General features: G+C 33.5%; 1 protein-coding gene across 12 annotated transcripts in view; it reads right to left on the reverse strand.

Moving 5' to 3' along the window:
- TMEM232 (transmembrane protein 232) overlaps positions 1–13,816 on the reverse strand; it is a 326,702-nt gene that overhangs the window by 226,385 nt on the left and 86,501 nt on the right. For 11 of the 12 annotated variants that reach the window (XM_054684513.2, XM_054684510.2, XM_063810529.1 and 8 more), the window contains 3 exons: positions 4,149–4,260; positions 2,780–2,885; positions 95–252 (listed from right to left, as the gene is read on the reverse strand). In XM_054684513.2, the coding sequence (XP_054540488.1) occupies positions 95–252; positions 2,780–2,885; positions 4,149–4,260 (376 nt within the window). The remainder of the gene's footprint in view (positions 1–94; positions 253–2,779; positions 2,886–4,148; positions 4,261–13,816) is intronic. The other variant, XM_054684518.2, reaches the window with a different exon arrangement.

Consider the following 13,816-nt stretch of genomic DNA (forward strand, 5'->3'; position numbering starts at 1 on the left):
CTAAATGTTCTGTTTTGATCCTAAAACAGATGTCATGTTGTTACATGTAGTATCTGAAATATTTAAAAACATTAAGAAGTTTTTCAAAACATACCTTTGCTAGCTTTATTTCAACTGAATATAAATATGTTTTGAGGGATGCATCACAACACAGTCTGTATAAAACCGATTCCGCAACAAAAAATAAGGCAGGCAGATGATCATAATCAAAGGAAGCATGGTCCAGAGATGCATAAAGCATATTTAAAGCTTCTGAAATATTAAAAATATAGAAACTGCATCATTTGAAAATCATCCTGTTTTTCTACATGCTATAATTACTTTTTGTAATTATTTCCTGTCATTAAGACCAAATTGCAGTTTTAAAATATATTTACAAATTCTTTGACACCTTTCTCATCAAGAGGTGATGTCTATATGCCCTTCTCCCTAAACTTTAGCAGGCCCTGTGACAGTTTCAACCAATAGAATGTGGCAGAAATGACACTATGTGACTTCTAAGACTGAATCAGAAAAGGCACCACTGCTTCCACCTGGATCTCTCTCTCTCTCAAGATACTAGCTTTGGAACCCTAAGCTGCCATGTAGGAAGTTCAACTCCATGGCATGAAGCAACTGAAACAGAAGTCACCAAGGTCGAGAGGCTAGAGGAAGGAAGAAATGTCCAAGGGGGCTCAGCTCTTATAGATCCAACACTATACAGGCTAAATAAATCACCAGGCCACACACATCGTGGTAGAGAAATAGGACAGAACCAGATGATAAAAGGCAGTGCTAAAGATAAAAAGGGAATAGCAGAAGACTAGAGAATCAAGGTAGAGGAAACAGGGCCACCCGGTGAAGCTGAAGGAAGAAGAATATAGAGCTAAGAGCCTAGAGAAAACAGCTTCTCAAATCATTACAAAAGTTTTGAGGAGCTTCCATGTAAATATATGAGGATGAACAGCAAATACAGGGACTTGAGGAAAGAAGAACCCTGACATGCTCAAGGGACAGGAAGGAGGTCAGTAGGGCTGAACATAATGAGTAAGTAGGGAGGTAGCCAGGAGCCAGCACATGCAGAGCCTTGTAGGCCATGATATGGAGTTACACTCATTTGAGTGTAATCAGAAGCTGTTGAGTGGAGGGTGGACTACAGAATGAGGAGCAGACAAAAGTACAGGTAAAACACTCATTCAGTTATTTTAGTTGTGAAGAGAGTAAGAAGCCATATTCAGAGTATTACTTAGAATTAAATATGTGAATGCATTAAAATCCTTTTGCTGTATGTAACAGAAAATGCAACAAAAATGTCTTGAAAATAAGGAGGTTTATTTCACAAGATTAGAATTGGAAAGGTTCCAGGGACAGCTAAGATAGCTGCCCTCTATATGCACATTTCTTTCATCTAGTTCCCTCTCATGTGCATGAGGACTGTGATGACTACACAAGCTCCAGGCATCATGTTCTTACCAAGCAAACTAGACAGGAACAAACAAGAGTATAGGAAGGAAAGGCATGTCTTTTTCAAAAGCAAGTCAACAAAAAGTACAGGAAATGTAGCTGTCTTTACATCACTTTGCTCAGGACCAGGTCATGTGACTACCCCTAATCAAATCACTAGCAAGTGAAAAGGAATTACCATAATTGATTTAGACCAGCAGTCCCCAACCTTTTTGGCACCAGGGACTGGTTTTGTCTCACAAGGAGCACCGCAGCCTAGATCCCTCACATGTGCAGTTCACCATAGGCTTCACACACCTATGAGGATCCAATGTCACTGCTGATCTGACAGGAGGTGGAGCTCAGGCAGTAATGCTCGCTCCCTGGCTGCTCACAGCCTGTTGTGCGGCCCAATTCCTAACAGACCACAGACTGGTACCAGTTCATGGTCTGGGGTTTTGAGACCCCTGATTTAGACCATCCATGATTCACCCGCCTCGGGTTGGGCAAGGGCCAGCCCTCTTCTAAATCACATGACTAATTAAAACTGAAATGTAATTGTCAATGAAGAGCAAACAGCCTCTTCTTGCTGGTAAACCAAGAGTGTTTACCTCAATATCATTTAAATTCTTAATAGAGGTCAGGCTGTGGATGGCACTGTGATGAAGGACCATAAAGGCAAGTTAAATACAAAATAATTCTTACTCTTCCTGTTGCTTGAAAATTCCCAGATAGCACTACAAAACCTAATTTACATGGGGGAAATTCTCTCTGAGCTCATGTGGTTAACATTCTAAAACTACTTTAAAAGGCATATATATACAATTAAATGATAGTGATGGAAAGAATTTTACCCCCTTAGAAATAACGTCGTTTAATTTTTTTTTTAGATTAGTTAGAGGATGTTTTAAAGGAGGCATAAATGAGGATAAATGAAAAGGTAATGAGTAAAGCTTGCTATTTAAAATAAGTGGAAAACAAATGGTCATTTGATTAATGTTTTATAAGTAATAATTATAAAACGAAGAAGCAAATTTCTCTAAAGTCTAGTGCCTATTGTAATTGGAAATCACTAAATGACATTTTATATTAGTTTTTAATTAGTTGCTAATTTTGGCAAAAAAGTAATAAAGACTATGCTGAGTAAAGTTTTTAAAATAGTTTTATCACTAAAAAACTTAGTTAAAATCATAAATTCAAAATTACAAAATGAATTTTCATAATAAAATGTATTTTGATAGAGCAGAAAAATTTCTTGTCTTCTGCACAATTTTTAAAAATTAAAGTTCTCAAATTATGCCTTCACTGATGATATAGAAAATACTTAGGATACCTAATAAGAATTTAAAGTACGTACCATCTTGGATTTCCCCTTTGCATTGAGCCAGATATATTACTTCAGTCCATGCAGCAGGAAGATGCACATGCTTTCCAGAGCCCAGGGTTTTGAGACCCAATTTTCTCTGTTATGAGGAAGCATGAAAAAGACAAATCAAAATGTACATATTTTTATATATATATTTATTTTTAACTCTTAATTGTGCTCCAAAAGTCATTCTATGAAGCTAATGCTTGGTGGCCAGAGTTGTACACAATTTTATATTTTTGCTTTTATTACTCAAATTTTTGGAGATTTTATGCAAACTGTATTAGTGTTAAGATGTAAAAAAGTTGATATTACAAGTAATATCATTAGCTATTTGCTGAAAATAATTCTCATTTTTTACTTTCTAGTGAGTACTTCCAATTTTCCCCCAAGGGAATGCATTTTTTTTATTGTATAAGGAAAAACATTGAAGAAATGTGATAAAACAGAAGTGAGTTTGATGCTAGTTTGCTGGAAAACCCTGGCTACTTCATTGTTGATATACGGAAGTTAATGAACTTGAGGGAGATGATCAAGATTGTTCCACTTCCCTTATTGTGCCCACTCCTGGGACTGTTGCAGGGAACACTTGCACAATTAGAGAAAAGTTCACTGATGAATGCACCTCCTGGCACCTGTCTGCATACACACTTATCAAAAGTATACTCTTTTTCTAATCAAATTTTTTTCAAAATTTTCAAATATATGGGCAGCCATGAACTGGAAAATAACACCACTACCACACCACAAAAAAGGTGGCTTAATTTATGCACCAGTTTTGTGCAGCTTTTATTTAATGAATTATTCATATCAAAGCAAAATATGTATGTTATTTCTCTGTAAAACTTAAACTGAATCCAATGTAAAAAAGGCAAAGCAAGGACTTACTTTACTTCCTGTTCTGTTTTGATATCTATTTGTAAATTTGGGGATTCATGTCATATTCTTAAAGAATGTATTTTTCACAAGTTAGGTGAAGAATAGTTTGTTACAGAGAAAGAACAGAGTACTTTGTGCATGTATATAAAGGTTTAGAAAGGCCTTTTTCTCCTTTGAGACACAGCATATCTCAATTAACTTTTTTTAAAAAAATATAATTTTCATAATCAAAAATTTATTTGCCAGACTTAATGTTTTGCTATGGGCTGCTGGACTGGTATATTTCCACAAAAATTTACAGGGAGCTTTTATTATTTGGTTATAAGCTTTAATTTTAATTTGCATTAATATTTTAACTATCCCTACTTATAATAAAAGACAGATATATTCTTATTTTTTCTTACAATATTTTAGAATGTGTAATCATGTACCAACTAGAAAGGAAGTTAACATGCTCAACAATCAAATGATATGCCATTACCTTACATCTGAGAATGATTTTTCTAGCTAGTTCCAACAATTCTTCCTTCTCTTTGGAATTTTGTGTTTGATTGAATCTCAAGATGAATTCTTTTGTGATTGAAAATGTTGGCCTAAATAACACATTGAAAAATTAACATTTAAAAATTATAGCTATCACTTCCAAATTTCAATTAATCAACTTCCAGTGGCTATGTATAACTATATTCTAGCAAAAATACTTTCTTAATAAAACTGTCTCACACAAAAAAAATCAGTAAAAGATACATGCAAGCCTCCTGGACTGATCCTGTCATACTCTTAGATTGAGAAACATAATTCCCATTGTCAAAGACCTTTGTGGCCCCTGAGAAAAAGTTTCTGAGATGACTGCTAGAAGTCTTGTTGGTATAAGCCTTCTTCAGATAAAATCCAGCACGGCTTCAATTATGTTGAAGGCTGATTTATCTCCTCACATAAATCAGCATTGATTCATTTAAGCTAAACTTTTACTCCTTCTATGCAAGTGGAATCAGCCCAAACATGGTTGGATTTGAGGGAGCAAGGGAAGAAAGAAGTATAAGTATGAAGCAAGGTCAAAGAGGTAGCAAGTAGCCATATTAACTACATGAGATGGGAGGCTACTGCAGGGTTTGAGAAGAGGCGTGGCATGATTTAACTTGAGCTTTAACCAAATTTCTCCAATGCTATACTGAGAATTAGCATGTAGGGAGGTGGGATGTAGCAAAAGGGGGAGCTTACATGTAGTTAGGTGGGACGTAATAGTGGCTTGGATCAGGATTACAGAATATAAATAAGGAGAAGAGTTTGGATAATGGATATGTCTTGACTTCAGCTCCAACCAGACTTGCCAATGAATTAGAAATTAGGCAGGAGAGAAAGAAAGAAGTCGTGACTCAACTGAGGAACTAGAAGGACTGAATTGCTATTCACTAAGATGGGGAAAATTGTTAGAGGAGCGGATGTGGGGTGAAGATAGAGAATAATTTTAGTATTGGACATGTTATGTTTGAGATGATCATGGCCATCCAAGTGGAGATGGAGTGTAAGCAGTTGGATATATGAGTATGAATTTCAGGGAAAAATTCAGACAAGATATACCGATATTCGAGTCATCAGCATAGATATGGAATTTAAAGTCTTATGAATTAAATGGATCCCATAGGGAAAATGTAGAGAGAGTATATGAGAATTTCAAAGAAAAGTAGGACAAGTAAGTTGAAGGTGTATGCAAGAGAACAAGTGAAGTGACAATAAGGATGTACCACAAAATTGAAGATGGGCATGGGACCAAAGTGATATCAAAGGAATAGTGAACAGTAGAATCAATGAACTGTGTTTTTGTGAAGTAAAATTATTGTTGGAGTCATGCTATTAGAAAGAATAATCTGAAAAAAAAACATTTTAAATTACTGTATTTACTGAAATAGAATTTACTGAATTTGTTGCTCTGTGAGATAAATAAAAAAAGGAATAGAAATCAGATTTTGTACCTGAGTAATTCACAGTCCTACTGGGGAGACAGATCTACTAAAAATAACAGTGCCACATGATTACAGGCTGAACACAGGTAATGATAAGGTGTTCTGTAAACTGGAATCAAATATAAGATATCCCAGAACAGAGCAATTAATGAAATAATCAACCCTTTAACTGCTAAAATGGGCAGTTAAATAGCAATCTTAACATAAGCATTTATTAATTCATTTACTAAGAATTTACTGACTGTCTTCTATATATCAGGCACTAAGTTTTGCATTGCGGATACAGTAGCAAAAAAGACAAATAATCCAGCCTTAGTGGAGCTTGCAGTACAATAGAGGAAGAGTTGAGGTGTTAGAACATACAAAGTCTGTGATAATTGGGCATTTTGAAATAAGCAACCTCATCTTTGATTTCCTGATTTTCATTCCATTCTTGCTTTTGAAGATATTTGGTGAACACTGGCTGAAAATTGTTTCTCAATAGTCATCTGGGATAACATATTTTTGATCTATGTGAACCTACGCTACATAAAGTGTACAAAATAACTTTAATCTTCTCATTTGTATGAAGAGTTTGGAAGTTAAAAAAGCCCCTTCATCCATTTAATTTTTATAATATCATTAGGAATTATGTTTTTAAAAATATGAAAATAACAGTGCTGTTTTTAATAACCCAAAGATTCAGAGATGCATGATGAAAAAGTTAATAGATTGCTTCCCAACACTACTGCCTCCAATTCGAACTGTCAAGATTAACAGCCAAGATTAATGACTTATTGTGTATCTTTACATACCTTTCTCAGTGCTCACAAACCAACCAACCTATATACACACTTTACCAAAACTTCTGGGATGCAGCAAAAGCAGTAATAACAGAAAAGCTTATAATAATAAATACTCACATTACATGAAGAAATATCTGGAAAAAGACAGCTTAACTTTATACCTCAAGGAACTATAAAAAGAATAATCCTAAAGTTTGCAGAAAGAAGGAAATAATAAATATAAGAAGTAGAAATAAATTAAAGAATAAAAAACTAAAAACATCAAAACTAAGAGTTGTTTTCTTGAAAAATAAACAAAATTGAAAAACCATTAGCTAGAATAATCAAGAAAAAAGAGAGAAATCAAATAAATAAAATCAGAAATGAAAGTGAAAACATTATAACAGATGCCTCAGAAACATAAGAAACTATTATGACCAATTATATACCAACAAATTGGATAATCTAGAAGAAATGAATAAATTCCTAGAAATTTACAAGCTACCAAATCTGAATCAAGATGAAACAGAAAGCCTAAACACACCAACAGAAAAAAAAGATTAGATTAGTAATGAAAAACCTCCCAACAAAGAAAAGCCCAGGACCAGGTGGTTTCATGGTTGAATTCGAGCAAACATTCAAAGATGAATTACTACCAACTCTCTTAAACTCTTGCAAAAAATACAAGAAGGAACACTTCCAAACTCATTTTATGAGGCCAGCATCAACTTGATACTCAAACTGTACAAAGACACTAGGAGTAAAGAAAACTATAGGCCAAAATCCCTAGTGAACGTCAATGCAAAAATCATAAATAAAATACTAGCAAAGCAAATATAATAACACATTAAAACAATTATACACCATGACCAAGTGAGATTTATCCCTGGAGTACAAGGATGGTTCAACATACAAAAATAAATCAGTGTAATATACCATATTACCAAAAAAAAATAAAAGGTCAACTCAACAGAGAAAAAAACATTTGCCAAAGTTTAACTTCCATTCATGATTAAAATTCTCAAGAAAATAGGTGTAAAAAGAATTTACTTCAATTTACTTTACAGAATAAAGACCATCATATCAAAAACCACAGCCAATATCATAATCAATGAAAGAAAACAGAAAACTTTGCCTCTAAGACACTATACAAGACAAGGATGCCCATTTCTACCACTTATTTTCATCACAGTACTGCAAGTCTTAGCCAGAGCAATTAAATAAGAATAAATAAATAAAAGGCATCCAAATTGCAAAAGAAGAAAATTATCTCTTCTTGCAAATGACATATATGTAGACATTCCTAGATAATCCACAAAAATCTCTTAGAACTAATAAATGAATTCAATAAAGTTACAGGATAAAAAGGGAACATACAATAATCAGTAACATTTCTATATATAAACAATGAACTATCCAAAAAAGGAAATGGAGAAAACAATCCTATTTATAATAGCAACAAAAATAATAAAATACTAAGGAATACATTTATCAAAGAGGTGAAAGACCTGTACACTGAAAATTATAAAACATTTATAAAGGAATTTACAGAAAACACAGAAAAAAAGACCTGTAAAAAACAAAGAAGACATAGAAAGACATCCTGTGTTCATGGATTGGAAAACTCAGTATTGTTAAAATGTCCATATTACCCAAAGAGATCTACAGACTCAATTCAATTGCTATCAAATCCCAATAGCATTCTTTACAGAAATAATAATAACATTCATATGGAACCACAAAGACCTTGAATAGCCAAAACAATCTTGTGCAAGATGAACAAAGATGGAGGAATCACATTTCCTGACTTCAAAATATTACAAAGCCACAGTAATTAAACCAGCATGGTACCAGCATAAAAAAAGACCTAAAAGCCAATGGAGGAGAATCAAAAATCCAGAAATAAATCCATATATCTACAGTCAACTGATCTTTGACATGGGTTGAAAGAATACACAATGCAGAAAGGACAGTCTCTGAATATCTACATGCAGAAGAACGTAATTAGACCCTTATCCCACACCACGTTCAAAAATCAGTTCAAAATGATTTAAAGACTTAAATGTAAGGCCTGAAACTGTAAAACTACTAAAAGAATGCGTAGGGAATATACTTCTTGATATTGGTCTTTGCAATAATTTCTCCGCTATGAACCCAAAAGCAAAACTAGACAAGTGGGATTGCAACAAACTAAAAATCTTGTGCACAGTATAAAAACAATCAACAGAGTGAACAGGCAATCTACGAATTGAAAGAAAACACTTGCAAACCATGTATCTGAGAAGGTGCTAATATCCAAAATATTTAAGAAACTAAAATAAATCAATAGCCAAAAAGAAATGACCTGATTAAAAAATGTACAGAGGACCTGAATCGATATTTCCCAAAAGACCACATACAGATGGCCAACAGGCATGTGAAAAGGTTTTGTTTTTTTTTCTTCTTCTTCTTCTTTTTTCAACTATTTTAAATTATCAGAATTTAAAAAAATATATTACTATGGTATACTGGAAGTATAAGTTGTATAGAGACTTCCAGAGAGTTATAATTCATTTTATGCATTTTTTGCAAATTTGCCTACACGAAAGTGCACTATCACAACACTGGCTTTGTGTGCAAGCATTGTATGTGTACAAAAAAATGTTGAAACTTTCTCAGAAAATGAAGAGATGTCCTTTTTGTACAGCTGCATTTGTGAAAAATAAAATTTATTGAGATCTTGGTTCTTTTAGGTGACTGTGCATGTGGTATTGACCCATCATAGTTTGTGCCAATCTTGTGAAGACTTACAGTGTTCATCAAAGAATGTCAGATGACCACAGTTACAAATTTGGGTGGACACAATTACCAACCATAGTAATATGCACTTACACATTTCCTTTTGTCCAATTTTTATGAATATGGTTTATCACTCACAACTGTTATACCTATGCAATGTCCATTAATATACCTCTTTATGTTTGCAAAAATAGGTATGTTATTATTGCTTATTTTATTGTGTAAACTGGCCAATGAAGTTTTTTGTCATGTTTTTATGTGTTTCACAAATAAATCTCCTTTTAAAAATGTAAATAAATATCACTTAAAGAATTTTTAAAATATTTCCCAGAATTATATTTTTGGGATTTTCATCCTTCCAGATTATAGCAGTCAGCTCCTAAAGTTCAATTGATCTTAATATGCAGAATATAGATGTACTTCAACAAATCCAATAATTCCTTTATTGATTGACATTTCACATTACTTCCTATAAAATGTTGGTTGTGCTAACCAATGCAGTAATAGTAATCATCATCATAAAAACAGCCTTATACGCTGATCTAACATTCAACAGGTGCACACTATTCTGGTTTATCAGCCCACACACTATATCTATAGTTAAATATTTTGGTTACCACCTCTGCTTATAAATACATTTATACATATGATTATTTTATTACTATAAGACTGTTTTCCAAAAAATGAATTAGAAAGTATAAGAGAATGAAAAGGCAAAATTTTAAGTGGTAGAACATATTTTCAACATGTAGTTGATAAAGGACTCATATACAGAAGATACAAAGAACTCCCAATAAATAGAAACATGGAGAAAAGCCTTAAAAAGGGAAGACACAAAGGAAGAAATCCAAGTGGCCAATAAATATGGAAATAATCATCAAGATAATAGGGAAATTCAAATTAAAACCAAAATTAAATGCTACTTCACATTCACCAGAAGGGTTAACACTTAAAAGAATGCCAATACCAGAAATTGAAGAGAATATGGAGTAATAGAAATTCTCACAAACTGCGTGTGGTTGTGTAAATTGGTAAAACCACCAACCGGAAAACACTTGGATGTTTTCTATCAAGATTCAAGACAGACATACACACTGACTTAGCAATATCACAACTTTATATATATCCAATAGAAATATGTCCTATGTACCAGGGAACATGTATAAGAATGGTCACAGCAACATTTTTCATAAGGGATAAAATATGGAATCAAACAACATTCTATCTTGTGAACCAAAAAGTATGGTATGTTTGTGAATAAAGGGTGAAGCAAAATGTTCTTTCTTTTTATAATGCATAAATTTGAGCTTGGGTTATTTTCTAATTCCATTCCCCTAAAAACATAGCAAAAGTGGATGTCAGCTGTGTTACTGGGACCACCGCTTATGGTAAAACAAACAAACAAACAAACAAACAAAACTCCTGATTGACACATTATACCTAGACTGTGAATAAACTATAAATACCTTATTAGGAGAATCTTTGGGCTCTCCTAAACGCATGTTCTTTGCAGGACTTTTTAAGTCATTGATTCCACTTTGGGACACAGGATTTTAAGGTTATCTATCTATTACACTCAGCTCTCTAAGTCTCACATTCTTACATGCACAGTCATTTGGAGTAGCTACAGAAGACTAGCTCCCATTTCTGTTCTGTTGAGAACTCTTTCAGAAGGTAAACAGTTGCTGGTGTGCTGGCATGCTGTTCCCTGCGCTGTATCCTGCTAAGTGAGGTCAGTGGTTAGTGTGGCCTATAATAATCATATTAGTCTGTCTAGTTGAGCTTGAAGACCCAAAGGTAAGTATTCAATGTCAAGGGAATGAAAAAATAAACAAACTGCAACTATACAAACAATATAGACGATCTTACAAACATATAGTTAATCCAGACACAAAAGAATATACACTACAATATTACATTTATATAAAGCATAAAACTGTAAAGAAAAAGAAAATTTGGGAGAGTAAAAACAGTTAAGGAAAGAAGGATATTTTAAATTGGTTTATATGTTGAAGACAGCACTAGGATTTCTTTATTTAAAAGGGTTACACAAAAGTTTTCTGAAAATGATTTTATGTCTTCACCTGGTGAATACACAAGTATTTGATTTATAATAATTCATTAATCATTATATTTATATTCATATAGTCTTCTGTATGTGTGTTAGCATTTCACAGCAAAAAAATATACAAGTGTTTATACTTTTAATTACAAGAGTATGTATACTTTTAATTATAGCAGATTAAAAAAATACCTTCCAAAAATATTCTAGTCGTTCATATTCTAGTAAAGCATATACTAGTAAAGCACAACAACTCTCATTTTCCCACATCCTCACCAGAATGATATCAGTTGTTTTGATAATTGCATTTGATTGATGCAGGTATTTCCTTATGGTTTAAAGTTTGTGTTTCCCTAACTACTAGCATTCCTGAGAATCTTTTCCAGTATGAAGGGCCTTACATTCATTTTTATAATGCCTATTCTGTGGCATGCATTTTTATATATTTGTTCACTTTTTACTTATTAAGCTTTTTTGTCTTTTTATTAAAAAATCAATGTATGGCAATATAGTTATAGTGGTTATGTGCACCATCCCAGGAGCCAGACTTCCTATGGTTTGAATCTGACTTTGTCCTTTAACATATTTTTAAACTTCAGTAGTTTATTATGCCTTAATTTCTTTGCCTGTAAAATGGAAAAATAAATAGAAATATTTCATGAGTTGCTTTGAAAGTTAAATGAAATAATGCATCTACTGTACTTAGAGGAGTGCCTGGTACATGCTAAATATTTAATTAATGGTAACTGGTACTATTATCATTAAAATTTTGCAAATGTATGTTGTAGGTATTTCTATCTCAGTATAACATTTATCTTTGTTCATTGTTATGATAACTTTAGTCATAAATTAAAATTTTATATTTAGATATGATTTTATTTTCCTTTATAATGTCTGGGATTTCTCACTTAGATGATTTCCCTCTCTCCAATAGTATACAAACAGAAATCTAAATTTTCTTCTAATAAATTTTTATACTTCTATTTTTAACATTTTCAGAATTTCAAAATGTTGAGAAGTAGAAATTGATTCAAATGAACTGCTTACAGTGACCTCCTTCCAAAGAGTACAGTAAGCCAAAGGGAGGAGGAAAAATAGTCACTCTCAGTAAAAAAACAAGGAACACTGCTCCAGCCAGGTGATCAAAATCAACATCAGCAGTGATAAATTGTTTTGATTGTATGTACCCCTGATGTGATGTGATGAGAATGGTGCTTAACCTCAGGTCTCTCTCACAGAAACTGGTAAACCCAGTATAATCATGAGAAAAACATCAGAAAAATTCCAACAGGAGATCATTCTACAAAATGCCTGACTAGTACTCTTCAAAATTGTCATGGTCGTTAAAAACAAAGTCTGAGAAACTGTCCCAGCCTAGAAGAGCCAAAGGAGACATTATAACTAAATGTAATGTAGTGTCCTGTATGGGATCCTGGAACAGAAAAAAGGAAATTAGGTAAAAACTAGAAAAATATGAATAAAATATGGCCCTTAATAGTCATGTATTAACATGGTTCAATATTGCGACAAACGTACCATACTAATGTAGGATGTTAGCAATAGGAGAAACTGAGTGCAGGGTATAGGGAAACTCTCTGTACTATCTTCTTACATTTCTAAAACTGTTCTAAATAATAAATGTATTTTACAAAAATAAATGTTGACAAATAAAAAATGGAAGGTGATAAAAAATCACTTCAAGATACAGCTTACCAGTCATTTTCTAATTTATTGATTCATTCTATATTAATTAAATATCTGCTGTGAATCAAGCACTCTGCTAGGCAAGAGGACACAAAACGGAAGTGAATCAAAACCTGATAGGCAGTCACTTGTCTCATGGGTCTTATACTCTTTTGGGAGAGAATATACATCCAATAAACAAGAACACCATATATCAACATGGTGTTTTCTGAAAGTGATCCGTGCTGTGAATATTTAACTAGAGTGATGTGGAAGAGACTATCGGGAAAGGTGAGACTTTGCACAAGGCAGTCATGAGGGAGAGACATTTGAGTTGAAATGAGAAAGATACAGAAAGCAAGAGACAAAGAAAACAAAAGACTTAGAAAAAGAAGAGTGGGGGAAGGAAGGAAGGGAAGGGGAGGAAAAGGGAAAGGGAAAGAGGGAAGGAGGGAGGGAGGGAAAGAACATAAAGGAAAGAGGTTAAGAGATCAAGGAGTGGGCTGGGGACTAGTTCTCTCAGGGTATTTAAACCATAGGGTAGAGTCTGTATTTTCCTCTGGATGTAATGGAAAGACATTACAGGGTTAAAATTAGAGCAAGACAAAATTTTATTAACATTCTTAAAACATTACTGAGACTGCTGTTCAGAGAACAAGGGGGTGAGAGCAGAAACAGGGGCACCAGCAGGAATGTGTGGCAAAATGACAGGAATTAGAGCATGTTGACTTGGTTATGGGGTGGGGCAAGGGATGAAGGCAGTGGACATGAAGAAACTGTGCTTCAGGTCGCATAATTACAAAGGGCCAGAAACTCACCTCAAGTCTACCTCTAAAGCCTATAAAAATCTGCCCTATAATGTAATATTAATGTACCTGCCTTATATTCCCTGATGTAA

This window comes from Pan troglodytes, chromosome 4, assembly GCF_028858775.2.
Source record: "Pan troglodytes isolate AG18354 chromosome 4, NHGRI_mPanTro3-v2.0_pri, whole genome shotgun sequence".
Lineage (NCBI taxonomy): Eukaryota > Metazoa > Chordata > Mammalia > Primates > Hominidae > Pan > Pan troglodytes.